The sequence below is a fragment of the Echiichthys vipera genome (assembly GCF_963691815.1).
Source record: "Echiichthys vipera genome assembly, chromosome: 2".
In the NCBI taxonomy this organism is placed as follows: Eukaryota; Metazoa; Chordata; class Actinopteri; order Perciformes; family Trachinidae; genus Echiichthys; species Echiichthys vipera.
The window spans coordinates 38,072,233-38,090,936 of record NC_139827.1 but is presented as its reverse complement, the minus strand read 5'-3'; the positions used below and the strand labels follow the sequence as shown (position 1 = coordinate 38,090,936).

The 18,704-nt window shown below is 40.1% G+C and overlaps 1 protein-coding gene across 2 annotated transcripts in view; it reads right to left on the bottom strand.

Annotated features, from left to right (window-relative positions):
- The window catches only part of ubxn4 (UBX domain protein 4), a 63,588-nt gene that overhangs the window by 43,212 nt on the left and 1,672 nt on the right, over positions 1 to 18,704 (bottom strand). For both annotated transcript variants that reach the window (XM_083928728.1, XM_083928729.1), the window contains exons 3-6: positions 13,388 to 13,416; positions 7,755 to 7,873; positions 7,254 to 7,419; positions 524 to 641 (exon numbers count right to left, since the gene is read on the bottom strand). In XM_083928728.1, the coding sequence (XP_083784854.1) occupies positions 524 to 641; positions 7,254 to 7,419; positions 7,755 to 7,873; positions 13,388 to 13,416 (432 nt within the window). The remainder of the gene's footprint in view (positions 1 to 523; positions 642 to 7,253; positions 7,420 to 7,754; positions 7,874 to 13,387; positions 13,417 to 18,704) is intronic.

Sequence of the window (18,704 nt, the reverse complement as noted above, 5' to 3'; positions counted from 1 at the left end):
ATGCATAATTGACATGAGGAAAATCTCCAAATTTTTCACATTTTTGCATCGCACTGGAAAGAAACAGCTTAGTCAGTCATCTACAGTCAAGTCCTCAGCTCAAATGTATCCGTCATTGTCAGGAAATATTACATAGTATCATATAATATGAAATGTCCTGAAGGTATGAAGGCATAAAAACTAAGATTCTGCCCAAGCCTAGAAGCTCTAATGAAATCCAGCATCAGGCAAATATCACCTTACCTTTGTTAAAACAGATTGCTGACACTGTAAAATTGAAGGTGACCAAACTATGGACTTTATCTGTAAATAGAGGTAGATTTATATAAGACTCTAAAGCCTTTCTAATGTTTAGGACTTTATATCAGAAACATCTTTAAATTTGGAGTGTGTTTGGTAGCCTACAATGTATTAACTGTTCTTTTCCCTTTGACTGCCATTTGACTTGCACACAGATTTAATCCTCAACAGATAGCACATTTTAAGACAGTGTATAGAGCTTAACATGCATGTAGGCTCCTACCTTTCCATCTTCGCATCCAGGTTTTCTTCACTCTGAGCAGCATGGTCTGAAGGTGCATTCCCTGCAAGTGCTACTGTGGCTGAAAGGCTGCTATCACTTACTGTGCTTGAGAGGGGTGCTACGTAGAATAGAAACACAAACAAAAAGCACTGGGTAACTCACTTATTGACACCTTGTGAGCACAAACGAATCAATACTGTTCTGGCTTCTAACCACCTTCTCTTTACCCCCCGGTTGGGAATAATTACTAAAAAGGATTTACACTAATTTTGTAACATCATGTTTCCATTCAAATATGTTTGTGTAGGTGCAACCGGCATCCAAAGATGATTGTTCATTTTCTGGATTAACTCGAACTGTCAGTTTGATTAAAAGTAGGCCCACAGCCTGCTGAAACAAAGACCTCAAATACTAGGCCGAAGAGCCTTGCTGCCATGCCTTCTCCCCCACAACAGGTCACACCCAGGTGTGAATTCTCCAAGGCACCCAAACTGTTCATTGGCTGAATTGACCCCCGGGCAATGACATCATCCGGGCCTATATAAAGTGAAGCACACAATCTCTCGCTCTCTTTCTACCGGATCTTCCTCCTGCTCTTCTCCAACTCTACGCGATTCTGATCCAGGAGACCAGCTGCCCGCTGTCCCCTCGGCCCTGGACCTGGCCTATGGAGTGGGATCACCACGAAGGTTAACCATCGGTTATTCTCAACTGAGCACAGCACAGAGCGATCTGTTTCCTCTTTTGCCTAAGAGCCACAATCAGACTACCACGGAGCTTCCTTTCTTCCCCCAGCTACTGGCATCAAGCAACGCAAAACATCTCCCATCTCATGGACTGGTAACTAATCACCAACTGGGCATTACTACATATCATAGGACTTTATGAACGGCTAGAAACAATTGTAACTTTGTCATAAGAACCGAGAGATCAGGCTGCTGGTGCTTTGTGTAACTTAAAGGTTCACACCTTCTCTGCAGGGGTCCGAGCCCCCACCTCTTCTCTTTGTCTCTCTCTCTCACACACACACACACACACACACGCACACACACACACATACACACAAACATACGTTTGCTGTTAGCTTTAGTTAGTTTATTGTGTCTTGTTTGTTGCATTTATTATCTGTTAATAAATGTTTGTGTTTACCATATGTCTGATTATTTAATGTTACACAAAGATGAATGAGCCAGCTTCTACTAAGAAAAGAACTCTTAAATCCTTCAACTAATTAAACTATTACATTTATCAGTGTTTAACCCTTAATTAGTAGTTTAATATATTTTATGAGACTTTAATATTAATTATCACTCCGTCTATGACGGCGGTGCCCCGAGGAACTCTGGTTTAACTAGAGTCATTTTTATTATCTTTGATAATTATTGGTGATAACTAATATTTCCTTGATTAACGATAAGTTTATTGAGAATACTCAATCTCATAATCTGAACGTGAGTCAAGGCCCTATATTTGATTGGTTTCCGTGTGACGCTTTTAATAAATTGAAGTTATTCATTTTTAGTAATTTTTCTTTATTAATTTTCCTTATCAAATATTTCATTTGATAGTCACACTATTGATCCAATTAAACCCAAAGTACCTAAATTTGGAATTATATAATTAGAAAAGCCAGAAAGCCAGATGGAAGTCATAAGAATAACTTTCCCCAAAGATGATACACACACTGCTGCACTTATAGTAGAGGCTCTCCACTATTATTTAAAAGAGCTGTTATCGGCACCTCTTTGTCATCATCGTGGTCAAAAATCCAGACATACGGTCTCATATGAGCTGAAACAGAAGAACCTGCCCAACACCAGTAAGATCAAGACAGTAAAGCTCTCTTTTTCCATGTTTTTCCCCCTGACGTTGGAACCTTGTCCTCCAGTAGACTTTGTATTTGTCTCAGCCCAGCTGATGGACATACACCTTGTTCACTTCTACACTGAAGTTGAAGAGTTATGAGGGTGTGTTCGTGACCATGGAATGGTTTACTCTCAGATGAGCTCGGGCCCAGAGAGATCGGTGTTTGTTGTTGATGGCTTTCACTTTGCATCGTTGAGTTTAACTTGTAGTGACAATCTGTTAACTGACAATGGTTTTCTGAAGTGTTCCTGAGTCCACGTGGTAATATCCTTTTCAGAATGATGTTGGTTTTTAATGCAGTGTTGCCAGTCACAGGTATTCAATGTTGGTTTTCAGCCTTGCTGCTTATATGCAGAGATTTCTCCAGATTCTCTGAACTGATATTATGACTGAAACCTGGCTGTGTCATGAAGAATGTTAGCCAAAATGAATCCACTCCTCCGATTCATACTAATACTCATATTCCTTGAGGCAGTGGCCGAGGAGGGCATTTGCATCTATGACTCAGGCCTATTAATCAACCCTAAACCTAGACTTAATTACGATTCATTTGAAAGTCTTGTTCTTAGTCTTTCACATTCAACCTGGAAAACCATGCAGCCAATTATACTTGTTATAGTGTACCCTGCTCCTGGTCCGTACTCTGAATTTCTATCTGAATTCTCAGTTACTGTCAATTTTATCATTGTAGGAGATTTTAATATTCACGTCGACGTTGATAACAATAGCCTTAGTACTGCCTTTATCCCTCTTTTAGAGTCGATTGGTTTTAGTCAGAGTGTAAATAAACCTACTCACTGTTTTAATCACACCCTCAACCTTGTTTTGGCTTATGGTGTGGAAATTAAAGACTTAATAGTCTTTCCACAGAATACTATTTTATCAGACCATTATTTAACAACTTTTGAATTCATATTACAGCACTACTCACCTCTGGGCAAAAGTTTCAACTCTAGATATTTATCTGATAGTGCTGTAACTACAATTAATGAAGTGATTCCATCGGCATTTAATTTAATGCCATATCCTAATATACCAGATTCCTGTACTAATGATAGTTTCTCTGAAATTGATCACCTGGTTGACAGTGTTGCAGGCTCACTATGAACAACACTCGACTCTGTTGGTCCGTTAAAAAAAGAAGATAATGAAACACAGGAAGTTAGCTCTGTGGTATAACTCACAAACGCGTGAATTAAAACAAGTATCACACATATTGGAAAGTAAGTGGCGTTCCACTTAATTGGAGAAATCTCGCTTAGTTTGGCAAGAAAGGCTAAAAATATATAGGAAGGCCCTCTGTAATGCCAGAGCAGCCCATTACTCATCTTTAATAGAGGAGAATAAGAACAATCCTAGATTTATTTTCAGCACTGTAGCCAGGCTGACAGAGAGCCACAGCTCTATTGAGCCATGTATTCTTATAACCCTCAGTAGTAACGACTTCATGACCTTCTTCAATGATAAAATTATAACTATTAGACAAAATCAACTCGCTTGGTACCATTTTTTCTTCAAACCCAGGAACCTACGTACAAACTGATATATTCTTCCACTGCTTTGTTGACCTTAAAAAATTAACCTCTACTATTTCATCATCAAAGCCCTCTACTTGTCTCCTACACCCTAGGCTACTTAAAGAAGTGTTACCTTTACTTAGCACTCCTGTATTAGATATGATTAATATGTCTTTATCAGCAGGTTATGTACCACAGAAGCTGTAATTAAAACTCTTCTTTTAAAGCCCAGTCTTGATCCAGAGGTTCTAGTCAACTATAGACCTATATCTAACCTTCCTAACCTTAGATCTTAGTGCAGCATTCAACACTATTGACCATGGCATCCTGTTAGAGACTGGAGCATCTAATTGGCATAAAAGGAACCGCATTAAGTTGGTTTGAGTCATATTTATCAGATAGATCTCACTTTGTACATGTTAATGACAAATCCTCCATGTACACTAAAGTTTGTCACAGAGTCCATGCATTTGTTACTTCTAGGCTGGACTATTGCAACTCCTTACTATCAGGCTGCTCCAATAAGTCTGTTAAGAGTCTCTAATTGATCCAAAATGCTGCAGCTCGTGTATTGACTGAAACCAATCAAAGAGAACATATTCTCCTGTATTTGCAGACACTGTCCCAATATTTAAAAGTAAACTTAAAGAAAATATGGGGGAAAAAATCAGGATATTTGACTAATTAAAACAAATCAATTGCTATGGTGATCTCAGGTAATTGTCCAGCAGAGTTAAGGCGGTTGGGTTTAAATAGACAGACAAAGGGGTTTAGATATCTAGGTGTTATTATTACTCCTAATGTCTCACTGTTATATGATGCAAATGGAATACTGATAAAGGAAATAAAAAAAAAACATAGCTAGATGGGAGATTTTACCCCTGGCAATGATAGAGTAGAAACAATTAGAATGAATATCTTGCCAAGACTTTTGTTCCCGTTTCAGTCACAAATTATTTCTGGCTCCACCTTTAAAATGCTGGAAAAAGGTATGTCAAGATTTTTATGGCAAAACAAAAAAGCAAGTACAGGGCGACTCAACTTTGAGCTCTTATATTATGGATATCTAAAGAAAGAGATGCAACATGGATGGAGATGGAGCAAAGGGCCTGCCATACTGTGTCTTTGGAGTCATACCATTTGTAACCAGGTCAGTGAAAAGAAGCTTAAAATTAAAAATGACTTGATTATAGAAACAATGAAAATATGGTTGACAATACAAAAGAAATGAAATATATCAAGCTCTGTAAGTACGGCTACAAAAATATCCAAAAATGCAGACTGTGTACCGGGTACTATGGATGGAGGATTTTTGCAAAATGGACTAACAAGGCAGACACACAACCTGGTGCCCAACAGACACAGGGTTACCCACAGGTAACTGGTGAACTCTACAATCAATCAAAGCCAAACCAACACCACAGCACTCCTTACACAAATACAATGTTCCCAATCCCTACCACGCAGAGAATTTCCTGTTTTTGGTGGAAACACACTGCAATATAGATCATTTATAATAGCCTTGGAGCAGTGCATTGAGGATTTAACACTCCGTAGCAGAGATCACTTCTACTACATCGAGCAGTTCACCCGGGGGGCAGCCTAAGGACCTAGAGCGCAGCTGTCGGCACATGCCACCAGACAGAGGGCGCACGGTGACAAAAGACCTTCTTCAAACCCATTTTGGCCATGAGTCAAAGATCCCAGTTGTGGACAAAAATCCCTGGATGGCCTTTAGTTAAGGCAGAGGACGTTAAAGGGCTGCAGGCTTATGCATTATATTTACGTGAGTGTTGTAACGCCATGGAGGCGCTGCAATACTTGGATGAACTTGAAACATGAAATCAATAATCCTGAGACTTCCATACAAGCGTTTAGAGAGAAATGGAGAGTCCTTGCATGTGAAATAACTGAAATGTATAACAAAGAGCTGGGTTTAAAGACATTGTTAGTTTCATTAAGCATCAGGTCAGGATCATTTCTGACCCATTATTTGGTGATATCCAAGATGATCAAGTTGGCGTGTCTAAGGTTGGTAACAGGGCAAAGTTGCAGCAAAAATCTCGATATCAAGGAAATAGTTTTGCAACCACAGTCTTTGTAACTAAGGACTCAAGTGTAAATGCATCCAGGAAAAGGATACTCACCCAGACACAAGATAGGTCATCTATAAATGCAAACTGTGTTTCCTGTTTGTATTGTGCACAAGAACATGCATTAGATGAAAGCTCACAACTGAAAGGAAAGATGCATTGGGAGAAAATGTGCTTTTTTCTCCCAATGCAGGAGAGCAAGGGGTTTGCTTTGGGTGTCTGCACATAGGACTAGCGCAAAAACTGTAATAAACGCATATCTTGCAGAGTTTGTAAACAGAGTCACCCCAACAGTCTTCACATTGAGAGAAAGGACAAGGAATCAATAAACATGTCAGTGAGTGGCACAGCTGTCTCCACTTTTGGGCATACAGGGGCCAAGGGCAGCAACGGCGTGCTTTCAATTCTTCCTGTACATGTGTGACAAGGTAAACAAAGTTATACAAACATACGCATTTCTGGATCCAAGAAGTACAGATACTTTTTGTTATGAAAAGCTTAATGACAAAGTTAAACATCAATGGGACAAGAACCAAGATAAATCTACGTACAATAAGCCATAACACCACTGTTCCAAGCTACATTATCAAAGGACTGGAAATCTGTGTGAATTTACTGACAACAGGTTTTACGAACTTCCTGGTATGTTTACGAAGAAAGAGATGCCAGTAACAATAAATAATATTATCCCTGTATAAGTACTGGCCAAGTGGACGTATTTTATGAATTGATTGGCACAAATGCTTTAAGGTTAATGGAACCATGGGAGGTGATCAACACTCAAGGAAAAGGACCATATGCTGTGAGAACTAGAGTCCGTGTGCCTCGCCTAAGCCCAATTGTGACAAATTTAAAATAATTACTAGTTTGAACGTGTAGAACATTTGGTGAGTTTTTGTGCATCCTTAAAACCTCCAACGTCTTCGTAAAATGAAAATTAAGGCACATAATCCAAGATGGCCAACTTCATGTCTGGCGAAAAAAAAATGTACAATGTTCTTTAAGATGAGAGCAAGATAAGAGAAATGATCTAACTTGCAATGCTGGGAACTGTTTTAACCCCTGGCACTTTTTTGCTTAGGCCCTAACAATTTCTTTAGAAACAATCAGCTGTGAAAATAGTTTATTACTTTCTGAACTGCTGTACATGCAACATTAACCATTAGTATATTGAAGAAATATCTGAGATGGATCAAGCTAGCTTTTTTTTTTTTTTAAAGTTACCTAGCCTGAAGGTGATTCAGAATAACTCACCTTTTGCAGTTCCTGGTACTGCTGCAAGTTCTGTAGTTGCTGGTGACCTAACAGGCACTGCTGGAGCTGATACTGGTGCTGGAGCTGTACCATCATGCGGGCTGGTCTCCACATGACCACTTACCTCTGGAAACACTACCCCACCACCAATCTGTTGAGCATGCATCTGTTAGAAAATGGAGAAAAAATCATTACTAGAAAGACCAAAATGTAGATTCCGTAGCTCCAGTGGTGTTGTCATCATAGCTAGGGTGGTAAATACACTTTCAAAGCAATCCCAATCCAACTAACTAAAAATAAAATGAAACACTTCAAGCAGGACCAGATTGGTGGACCAACCAACCAACTACCAGACATAGCCAGAGCTGCATGTCTAAAAATATTATATTATACATATGTAATTCTTCCTGATGGGTCAGCTGACCCTAGTACCCCATCAGGAATTAAAAAAAAGATAAAACTTGAAAGGATTGAAAAATTGTGTGAGCTTTGTGGCCATACCTGCTTAGCTCTGTTGATTCTTTTAATCAGTTCTTCAGCAGACACACTGCCAGCGATGACCTCCAAAGGGATCCCATTCTCCCCAATGAAGAAGCTAGATGGTATGCACACCACTGGATCTTCACGGGGGTTAAGGAACAAGCTCCCAGCAATTTACATTTTGGCCTCTTTGAAGTGACAGCACTCACTCTTTGTTAAACACATTAGGTGTCCGCTGGTGCTCAGGAGTTGCTATTTCTGATATTATCTACTTCTAATTAATTTAAATCTAAATTGATCTATTTGTTTTTGAACTTGTTAAACCAAAACACCGCCAGCACAAGGTAACGTAAACATTGTCGCTGCTGATTTAATGTAGCCTACCAGAGGGTACGGTATTTTAGTGGAGCAGATAAGTGCTACAATCTTTCAATTTGTGATAGAAGCGTGAAATTGGCATGAGCAGTCTCCATTAATGACTTGAAAAGAAAATTGTTTGAGACATTTGAAATTTCAAAATGGCTGCTATTTTTCAAGATAGCCGACACCTTGGTAAGGCAGGTAAGTGATGTAATAGTTTATTTGGTGATACAAGCATGAAAATGGCATGTGCAGTCTCTGTAGGTCAATTGACAATAAGCCACCCACAGCTACTTGAAAATTCAAGATGGCAGCCATTTTTCAAGATGGCCGCCACCTCGGGGGAGTGATTTGGCTTGGTGTTACAAACATGAAAATTGCCGTGAGCTGTCTCAAAAGGGTCCTTTGACAAGAAACCACCCACATGGTGGCCTTTTTTCAGGATGACTACCATGCCGTGTGGTTCTTTAAATCATATATTTTCTCATAGAAATGTATTGGGTTCCTCAAAAGGCTCTATTAAGAGTGGTTGTTTGACTGTGTTTTGTCCGACTCCTCGCCCACGACTTGTCCAGTTTGGTAAAAGCTGTCAGGAGTAGTTGTTGTAGTAGTTGTCACAATAGTAAAATTTCAAACTTGATACCGATAACCAGGAAAATACTTAATACCATTTTCGATAGAGAAAATGACCCAAGATTAAGTTGCAGAACTTTTTTTTATTAAAATAAGAACAAAACAAACATAAAAAACAAGACCAACTAGCAACAATGACATCAATATTAAGTTGCCTGAGGTAGTGCCAAAAAAGAACTATACAAACAAATTAGCAACACTTACAACAATATTAAGTTGTCTGAGGTAGTACAAAAAAAAAGAAATATAAATACAAACCAGCAACAATGAAACAATATTATTAAATTATCTGAGGTAGTGTAAGACTACTAAATATTTAGACATGTCAGATTAAAAAAAGTGTACAGAATATTAAAACACAGAAGGTATCAGATCGTAGTGTGCTCCCTTCCACAATCTTCACACAGGTGTATGACCATTTAGGTGGCCACAGTGCCCTGAATTTGCTTTGATGTCAACAGTCACGTTGTTACTAGCAATAGCTGCTAGCCCCTAACGTTATTGATAACTTAACAGACATAACGTTAACTGTTAAATGCTTCAATGTTGTTGCAATGGGAGCTTTACTCACCTCTCAAAATTCTCTGTAAATACCGGGCAGTCGGGCTTTAAGGTGTTTCGGTAAGTTTGATGTGATACTCGGCTTCGTCGTCACCCCTTTGTAGCATCGTTTACATATCGGCTTGTCGGTGTCCTTAGCCTTCCCCTGGTCGTTACCCTCGTATGCAAAATATTTCCAAATGGTACTTATTTTCCTTTTCTTCTAAAACCGGCCTTCAAGGCCCTTCAGCAGCAGAACTTGCCATTTTTATCCAGCTCAGTGTTGTTAGGGTGGATTTGCGATCGCTGTCATCTGCTCATCTTCTAGAAAGAGATAAGCTGCGTGTGTCTGTGTGCTTACAGCGCTGCTAGGTCAAGTTGCTTGTAAACTGGACGAGGCGATGACGTCACTGTTGGTATCGATACTTTTGCAACTTAGCATCTGATTACAAATTTTTATAATATCGATATATAATATTTCGATATTTTTGACAACCCTAGTCAGGAGTTGCCTCCAACCGGCATAGCTCTTTGAGGGTTCACTAAGGTACACAAGCTCCCTTGCCACGACAAGGTAACAGTTACAAGGTAGGTTTTCTTTTTTTTTTTTTAAACCAACAGCCATTAAGTTTGTCAAATAAATACTAAGGGATAGGGAAACTAGCATAGTTGTGGTGCTGAACGAACAGTGCCCCAAAATAATAATTGAGCAATGGCATTCTGATGGGAAATTAGATGACAGGACATCAGCTGAACATCTTCTTCAACCGGTTCAGAAAACAGTGTTGCAGACAGCTGGATGCACTCCCCCTACTTGACCAAAATGACCCAGTACCCTTCTCAGAGGAGGATGTCAGGCGGCAACCGAGGACATGCAAGCCAGACAAGGCTCCAGGGCCTGACGGGATCTCAGCAAGGGTCCTTGGGGCGGTAGTAGCTCAGTACATAGGGAACCGGAGGGTTGCTGGTTCGAGTCCCTGTGTGGACCATGAATAGAGTGTGGACTGGTGGCTGGAGAGGTGCCAGTTCATCTCCTGGGCACTGCCGAAGTGCCATCGAGCAAGGCACAGAACCACCAACTGCTCGGGGCGCCAGTCACTGGCAGCCCCCTCGCTCTGACATCTCTCCATTGGTTGCATGTATATAGGTCCTGTCTGAGCAGGTGTGTGTATTTCGGGCCTGTGTGTGTAAAATGAAAAAAATTAGTGAAAATTGAATTTCCCCATTCGCAGGACTAATAAAGGAATTCTTCTTCTTCTTCTTCTTCTTCTTCTTCTTCTTCTTCTTCTTCTTCTTCTTCTTCTTCTTCTTCTTCTTCTTCTTCTTCTTCTTCTTCTTCTTCTTCTTCTTCTTCTTCTTCTTCTTCTTCTTCTTCTTCTTCTTCTTCTTCTTCTTCTTCTTCTTCTTCTTCTTCTTCACAATTTTTTGCAATAATCCTTTAACTCTTCTGTGAGGTCTACCATCAATGTAAAATCCCCACCGCCTGGAAAACTGCTGAACCAAAAAAAAAAAATAAACAAATGACTACCATCCCATCGCCCTCACATCCATCCTAATGTAGTGCCTGGAGTATCTGCTGCTTCACACCATCCTGCCACACATCCATTAACACCTGGATCCCCTCCAGTTTGCCTACAAGGTCAGAAGAGGTACTGAGGATACTGTGGCCTGCCTGCTGCACCTCCTCCTACAACACCTGGATTCCCCAAGTACGACTGCCAGGATCTTACTTGCCTATTTCCGCTCTGAATTCAATACTATCCAGAAACACCTGCTAATCCAGCTCCACCTCAACGTCCCCTCCTGCCTGATCCATCCCCTCCACAACTTCCTCACCAACAGACAACAGACCGTCCGGGTAAACACAACAACAAGCACAACAACCACACCTGCACTTACCTCCAACACAGGAGCCCCACAGGGTTGTGTCCTAAGCCCCTTCGTTTACACCCTTTACACAAATGACTGTACCAGCCCCTCACCAAACACCATATCCCTCAAATACGCAGATGATACAGCTATTCTTGGCCTCCTCACAGACACTCACTCAACCAAGGAATACCTCAAATGAGTCTCACACTTCAACCAGTGGTGCTGAAAAAACTATCTCAAAGCCAACGTTAGTTCCCCACAACCCCATCAATCAATCATCACAAACAACTAAACAGTAAACCATTTTAAATATCTTTGACAATTGACAACCTCACCTTTGAACACAGCACAACAGACATCCACAAAAAAGGAAATCAGAGACTGCCAGCAGCACACAAACTAAAAGGACTTCTTGTTGGCCCCCACCTACTACTACTGTACATCAGCATTGTTCAGCCCATTCTACTGTACTGTTCCACAAAAGAAATCGCAATAGACTTACTCAGATAACTAATATTGCCACCAAACGATCGGACTGCCCACCCCAATTCTACAGGAACTAAACAAAAAGGGCCATTACACGCATCGCTTGTGCAATAACCCTGGACCCTACTTAACCACTCAACCGCTATTTCTCACTCCTACCCTCTGGCAGAAGGTATAGCACCACGAGGTGCAACAAAGCCTGTTTTAGTAGAAGCCTAATCCCCTCAGCCATCAAAACAATCAACAAAACAGAACTTCACAGATAAATGTATGCAACAATGTATGTCTCCCAAACTTTATAACTGTATGTCTATGTGTTTTTCTGAAATATGTGTTGTGTTTTTCATGTGCCATAAATGCCTGTCTGCGAAAAAGAATTTTCCTAAGGGGACAAATAATAAACTAACTAACTAACTAACTAATACTGAATGACAACAAGGACAGACCCAGTGCTTACCGATACAGCCACCGAACCATGACAAAAGTATCAAACAATACTAAGGAACTGAAAATGTTCTTCACTGTTAGATAAAGGCAGTGGAAGCAATGTTACAAAGTAAAAACTGAAAATATCTTTCTTTCTGTTCTTTAGAAATAATCTAAAACCTATCAAATGAAATGACACCAAATCGTCCTTAATGAAAAAACCCATACATTTTTATGAGAACATTTATCTTTTGAGGGTCCAGGATTGAAAATAGAAATTTCAATTGGCTGAAAGTGTTTTCTTATTAAGCAACCCTAAGAGACTGCTCATACCAATTTGCATGCTTGTAACACTAACTAAACAATTATAGCGGTTAACTGCTCCATTTAGGTGGTGGACATCTCGAAAAATAGTCGGCCTCTTGAAATTTCATGTAGCTGTGGGTGGCTTATTGTCAAGTGCAAGTTTGTATCACCAAATAAACCATTATATCACTCCACTAAGGTGTCGCCCATCTTGAAAAATGGCCACCATCTTGAAATTACAAACAATTTTCGTGACCCATGGAGACTGTTCATGCCAATTTTCATGCTTGTATCATCAACTGAAAGATTCTGATGAAAGTAAGCACAAAGCTGCTACACTATTTGTAGAGATGTCGTGATGTGATTTGACTAGATATGACGTTCAGCTCTGAATTGTTTAAGAAGTAAACAAATAATAGTAAACAAATAGTAATTGCGAGAGTATTGCCTTCAACACACATGCTCATCTCATCTCTCTCTCTCTCCCTCTCCCACACACACACACACGCACGCACGCATGCATGCATGCACGCACTCCAGACATAATATATTATTTGTTAGTAATGGTTAGTAATAATGCAAAATAAAATAAAGGACATATTAAATAATGGGATTTTCTAAATCTCTTAACTCAATGGAATAATCGGTAGAATACACGATTACAAAAAGATTTATTAGCTGCAGCCCTAATCATCCACCAACCCCCTCTTAATTCATTATTCTCTCCTGCACTGGCATTTACTTTAATTATTAGAGAGGCCCTTGTTATTGTAGCGTACATGTTCCCCTGCAAGCAGTTATAGTACTGCAGCAAATATTGTGGGACATTTTAATATAAATCTTCTCATTGCATTTCACTGTGATCATGCTATGCTTTAATAAAAGTGTTTAATATCTCACAAGGCTTTGACTTAGTAGAAATATATCATAGTGTATCGCCATTTAGCCAATTCTAAACCAGTAATGTAGGCTCCACACTAATTCACCCCAAGAAGAAATTGTAAATATTCAGGTCAACAAAAAAAAGATACAGATCTGAGAGAACTGCACACATGGCTTGCTGTGGGGGGAAAACACGGCATAGCATTATATGATGAATCTCCATTCACATTAACACATCTTTTTCTTTGTATGAATTGCATCATGTGTTGCACCAAATTAGTTGCTAGTGTGATCAAGATGATGTAAATTGCTTTTCTTTTTGACTGGGAATGAGAGAAGTCTGTTGTGAACTCAGAAGTGTAGACATGTACAGCACACCAGAGAGGCTTTTCAGGGTGCACTGATTGCATTCTCCTAATCAGTAAGTTTCCATGCACACCAGTAACCCAAAAATGGCCTTACCCCAGTTAAGGGAATGATCAGATTATTGAAGTTCCCCTCGTGTGAGCAGGGGTTGAATGGGAAAAAGACAGAGTAACTTCCTCTGGTTCAGTAGGTGGCGCTACGCCAACATACAGCTGGTCTGAATAGGCTTTATTTTCCAGTTCACCTTTGTCAAAATCACAAACGGCCAACTTTTGAATCGGGTCTTCTTGGTAAAATGTTACTTGTCGTTGCAAAGTCCTCACTTTGGTTTAAAGGTATTGTTGTTTTTTCAAGTTTTCGCCGCGGTTGCTTCCTGGTTTATTCTATTTCCGGGTCAAAAGCCACTGCCGCGGAGTGGGGAGCATGCACAGACGAGGAATGCCACAATAATAACCCGAGAATGGTGTTTACATGCAGGAATAATCGGGAACTGAAGGAGGTCTCTAGGTCTGTTAACCCGGGTATGAAAACTCTGATTTTACCCAGGGGATGGTGTTTATATGGTGTTTAAGAAACCGGGGTATGCCATTAATCCGATTATAATAAGGTTTTTAAACTACATTTAAACACACTGACTGAAACTGGGATCAACTTGATCTTCATCATCCCCTTCTCAGCACAGCAGAAGTCTTCTCTTGGAAATATGTTTACACTTTTTCATTCGTCTCACATTTTTAAACCCTTTCTCAAAACAGTTCACACAGACCTCATAGATATACACACAACTCTGATGAATTATCTGTGAATTATGAATCTCTAATTCACCAGATTAGCATTAGCGCTAACATCAGCGGTAGTGTAAACAAACCAGCCATCTTACTTGTGTTGCTCACTTTCTTACCGCACGAGTCAAGGGAGGAGGGAGCGTCAGAGGTCAAGCAGGGGGAAGAGGGTGGGACTTTGGAGGGAGGTGGAGTTTTGTGAATTGCTGTGCTACATGCCAGAAAGGTAAGAATAGCTTTAATGGCAAAAACACCTCTCAAGCAATGTCTTTGAGTTCAAAAACCGAGTGCAAATTGCCAAAAATATGATCATTGCCAGAATTGAATTCAATTTCATTTATAGTGCCAATCCTAACAAAACTCATCTCAGGACATTTTACATATAGAGTAGGTCAAGACGACACTGACTCATTCATGATTTACAGAGACCCAACAATTCCCCTATGACCAGCTGCAAGTCACGACATCTTTAATAATTGTTATTAATATAGTTATTATATACAGTATTTATCTAGCAACCTTGTGCACACAGTGGTGAAGAAAACCTTCGCTTTAACAGGCAGGAATGTCAAACAGACGAGGCTATATGGAGGACGGTCATCTGTGTTGAAAGTGTTGATATCATTTTGATGTTTTTGGGCTCAAATATGTAAAACCAAAGCAGGTTAAAAACCTGGCTGTCTGTTGTAATCCGGACAATTTCTTGTCTCAGTTTTCAGTACAATGGGCAGCCGTTTGGCACTCCTGTCGCTTGCAGGCTCACAGGGTTTTTTTTTTTTTAACACATTTTGCCCCAAAATGATGTATGAATAGTGAAAATTGTGGGAGTTTTTTTTTTTTTTTTATAATATTTTGCAGCTCCTCCTCACTTAGATATGTCACCCACTTTAGGTCTGAACATTCAACCAAATACACAATCATTATAAAATCTTTAGTTATAGAAATTTAGTATAGTTTTATTTATTTCAATGTTTTAACATTTCCTTTAATACAACTGCCCTGAGTGTCTGGGATAGTGTTTCCTCACTTATTTTAAAAAGTTAGTCTGGAGCCCTGCAAACACTTAACACATAGGCCCTTGCAGCTTCTTTAAGACCAGGCTACAAGTTATAATCACAGTGTCGGCCCCTGACGGAACCAATGATGTGATGAGTAGAGAGAACGGTTGGGTCTCTGCTGTCTTTCAGCAGCTCCTGAGTGACAGCTGCTGGATAACCTGCCTTCACTAGCTGAAAGAAATTTACTGAACCAAAATAAGTTTCATGCCGGCTCCATGGAAAGAAATCAACAGCGGGGGAGGGGCCCTGTTGGATGGCAAGCCCCGCCTCTCAGTGGCCCGGGGGAGAGGTAGGTATACTTTACCAGCGTGAGTACCGTAGGCTACACCACGGCTAAAACAAGCAGTGTGCAAAGACATTTGCAGCACCACCACAGCTCTCAGCTGAAATAAAAATTCAGAAAATAATGAAAGTTAAAAAATAGGTTGATTTTGATTTGATAATGGCAGCCGCTATCTCCCCTTGGCACCACTTTTTAATAGTCCGGGTCACATTGTAAATTCCAACAAAACAGATGTTACTTGGTAAGGATTAAGCAATAATTAGGTGGTTTGGATTAAAATACTAAAGAAGCATAGGAAGAAATCTACCTACAACTTCCCAACTTGTGATCAATAAAGTATTTATATTCTATTCTGTTTAAAAAGCTGTCATCTTTCAACTGGATGTGTCCTGTGTGTTTCGACTAAACCACCATATCAGCCTGCTGTTTCATTATTATTTCCTGTCATTATACCTCATCACACAGTGTTGTGGTTAAGACGTTTACCATCTATAGTAGTGACAACAACTGATAACGCTTATTCAGTCTTCTGACAACAGGCGAATCGTCTAAGTTTATGCCTATTTAACTTTGGGTTGGGTCAATGTGCACATCCCACGTAATGTGTTAAGTTTGCACCAGAAGTGTCAGTACGTCTTTAATTTGTATCTTTTGTGTGTCTTTCCCGCCTCTCAGAAGTCACATGTGAGGGCAAAAAACGCTGTTCATAGAAATGACCAAGAGCGCATAAAACCGATAACATTAGATAGTCCTGAGAAACAGACTTGTGTCCTATCCAATCAGGATTTTAAATCAGACATATATGTCGCATGTGCTACATCAAAACATGCCTGTGCTAAAAATGAATCTGCCCTTTATTGGGTGCTATGGGCAGATTTAGCCACAAAACAAAAAAAATCTTGTTTGGAATAAGACTACTAACTAGGTAGTTGTAGTCAACTGTGGTCATGGATTAATGTTCCCCCATTCTCTGACCCAACTTATCACCAGATGTTGATCACATGACAGCTCTGCCCCTCTTTTCACTCGAGTATCCAAAACATACGGCCTCAGATCAGATGATACGATCACTAAATCGTTCATCGACCTTTGGTCTACGGTGCTCTGGTACCACATACACTTATGAGCATCCTTTTGTTCGAACATGGTGTTAGTTACAGATAATCCGTGACTAGCACAGAAGTCTAATAACAGACGACCGCTCGGATTAAGATCAGGGAGGCCGTTCATCCATCATTGCCCATTGAAGTCTCCCAGCAGAACTATGGAGTCCCCTACTGGAGCCCCATGCAGGACTCCATTCAGGGTCTCCAAGAAGGTCAATTACTCTGAACTGCTGTTTGGTGCATATGCACAAACAACAGTCAGAGTTTTCCCCCCTACCACCCACAGGCGTAAGGACGCGACCCTCTCCTCCTCCGGGGTAAACTCCAACACTGCGGCGCTCAGCCGGGGGTTTATGAGTATCTGTCAGAGGTTTGTAGTGTCTGTCAGAGATGGGGACTCGAGTTAAATTGCATATTTTTGAATAGTGTTTGCTTGCCGGTGTTGCCTCCATCTGCTGGCTAACGCTGTTAAACTGGGAGAAATACATGTTAAGTATTAATGTCAGCTAAAGGCAAGTTTATGTTACAGGTTTATGTTTTTTACTATGTAACGTTAATATTTCTGCGTTATTAGCTTTAACCATTACACTGCGTTTGAGAGACCAGAAGATTTTTTAAATATTTATTTAACAGGAAGAGCTCACTGACATTAAAAATTTCCTTTTTCAGAGTGTCCTGAGACAGACAGCAGCACGACTGACAGCATTTCTGACAAACATAATGAGCAGCCAATACAAAATACATGACTAGAATACAATAAAATTATATCAAATAACAAATTAAAACAGCAAATATATATGAAAATTAAGCATAATTATAAATATACTGTTTCATGCAGAATATCTACAGTCAGATGTCTGCCTCCAAGTTATTTCAAACTTATTTTAAATAATCCAATGAAAGCAGGACCTGGAGTTTCAGGTGTGTCTGTAATTAGTTCAGGTAAAGCAGACTGTTTATTTACCCTAGATTATAAAATGTCTTTAGCTGGGCCTTTGTGACATTATACAATACGGTTGCACTTCAGCTCTATATCATTATTCTTTAAAACCATGAGAGACTTGATTAGGACTTGCTGCTGCCCTCAGAGATTTGAGACTTGACTTGGACTTGAAAAAAGTGACTTGTCTGTCTGTGTGTGTGTTTATTGTCCTCTGTAGAGGTTTTTTTAAGGTGTGCTACAACTCTCTGGTCCTGAGCTAAAAAACTGTCTCTGTAACACTAGTGCTATGTGCTGAAAAGGTTAACATAAAGCCCTGCAGACATTCATTAATCTCTGCTATTTAAGTGCTTCAATATGCGCTTTAATCCAGACAGGAGTGAATGAGGTGCACGTAGTCTGCACCACAATGACTGACCCGTGGTGCAGGTTATTAGTTGGTTGGTTATTTTTCTTTCTGGAACCGAAAATCCAGAGTTTCCCCTCATCTCAGGCTTAAAGTGAAATTCCAGCGTCCAGCCATTGAGAGAATTTTTTTCATTAACAACTATTGACGCAGATTTTCCGGACGGACGCTAACAGCCTGCTGCGGCTAACAAGGATAAGCTCAGGGCGGCGAGTTGCACACACTCAAAACAGATTTTTTTTTAACCACTAATACTTTTAATGATAACACCAAACCTCTGCAGTAGCATGATAAGAGTACTTACACATTAACCGGAGCACCATCAACATAGTTTATTAAAAGAGTGTTTTAAAGACTTACCTGTTGGTCCCGGTAACAGCGGCTTTTACTAATGATCGAGACGCTTACGCAGAGGGATTACCGTGTCCGTTTACCATGAGAGGAGCTACCCGGGGCCAGTAGGTAAGTCTTTCAAAACACTCTTTTGATAAACTCTGGGCTAGCTAACTACATTGTTGCTGCTTC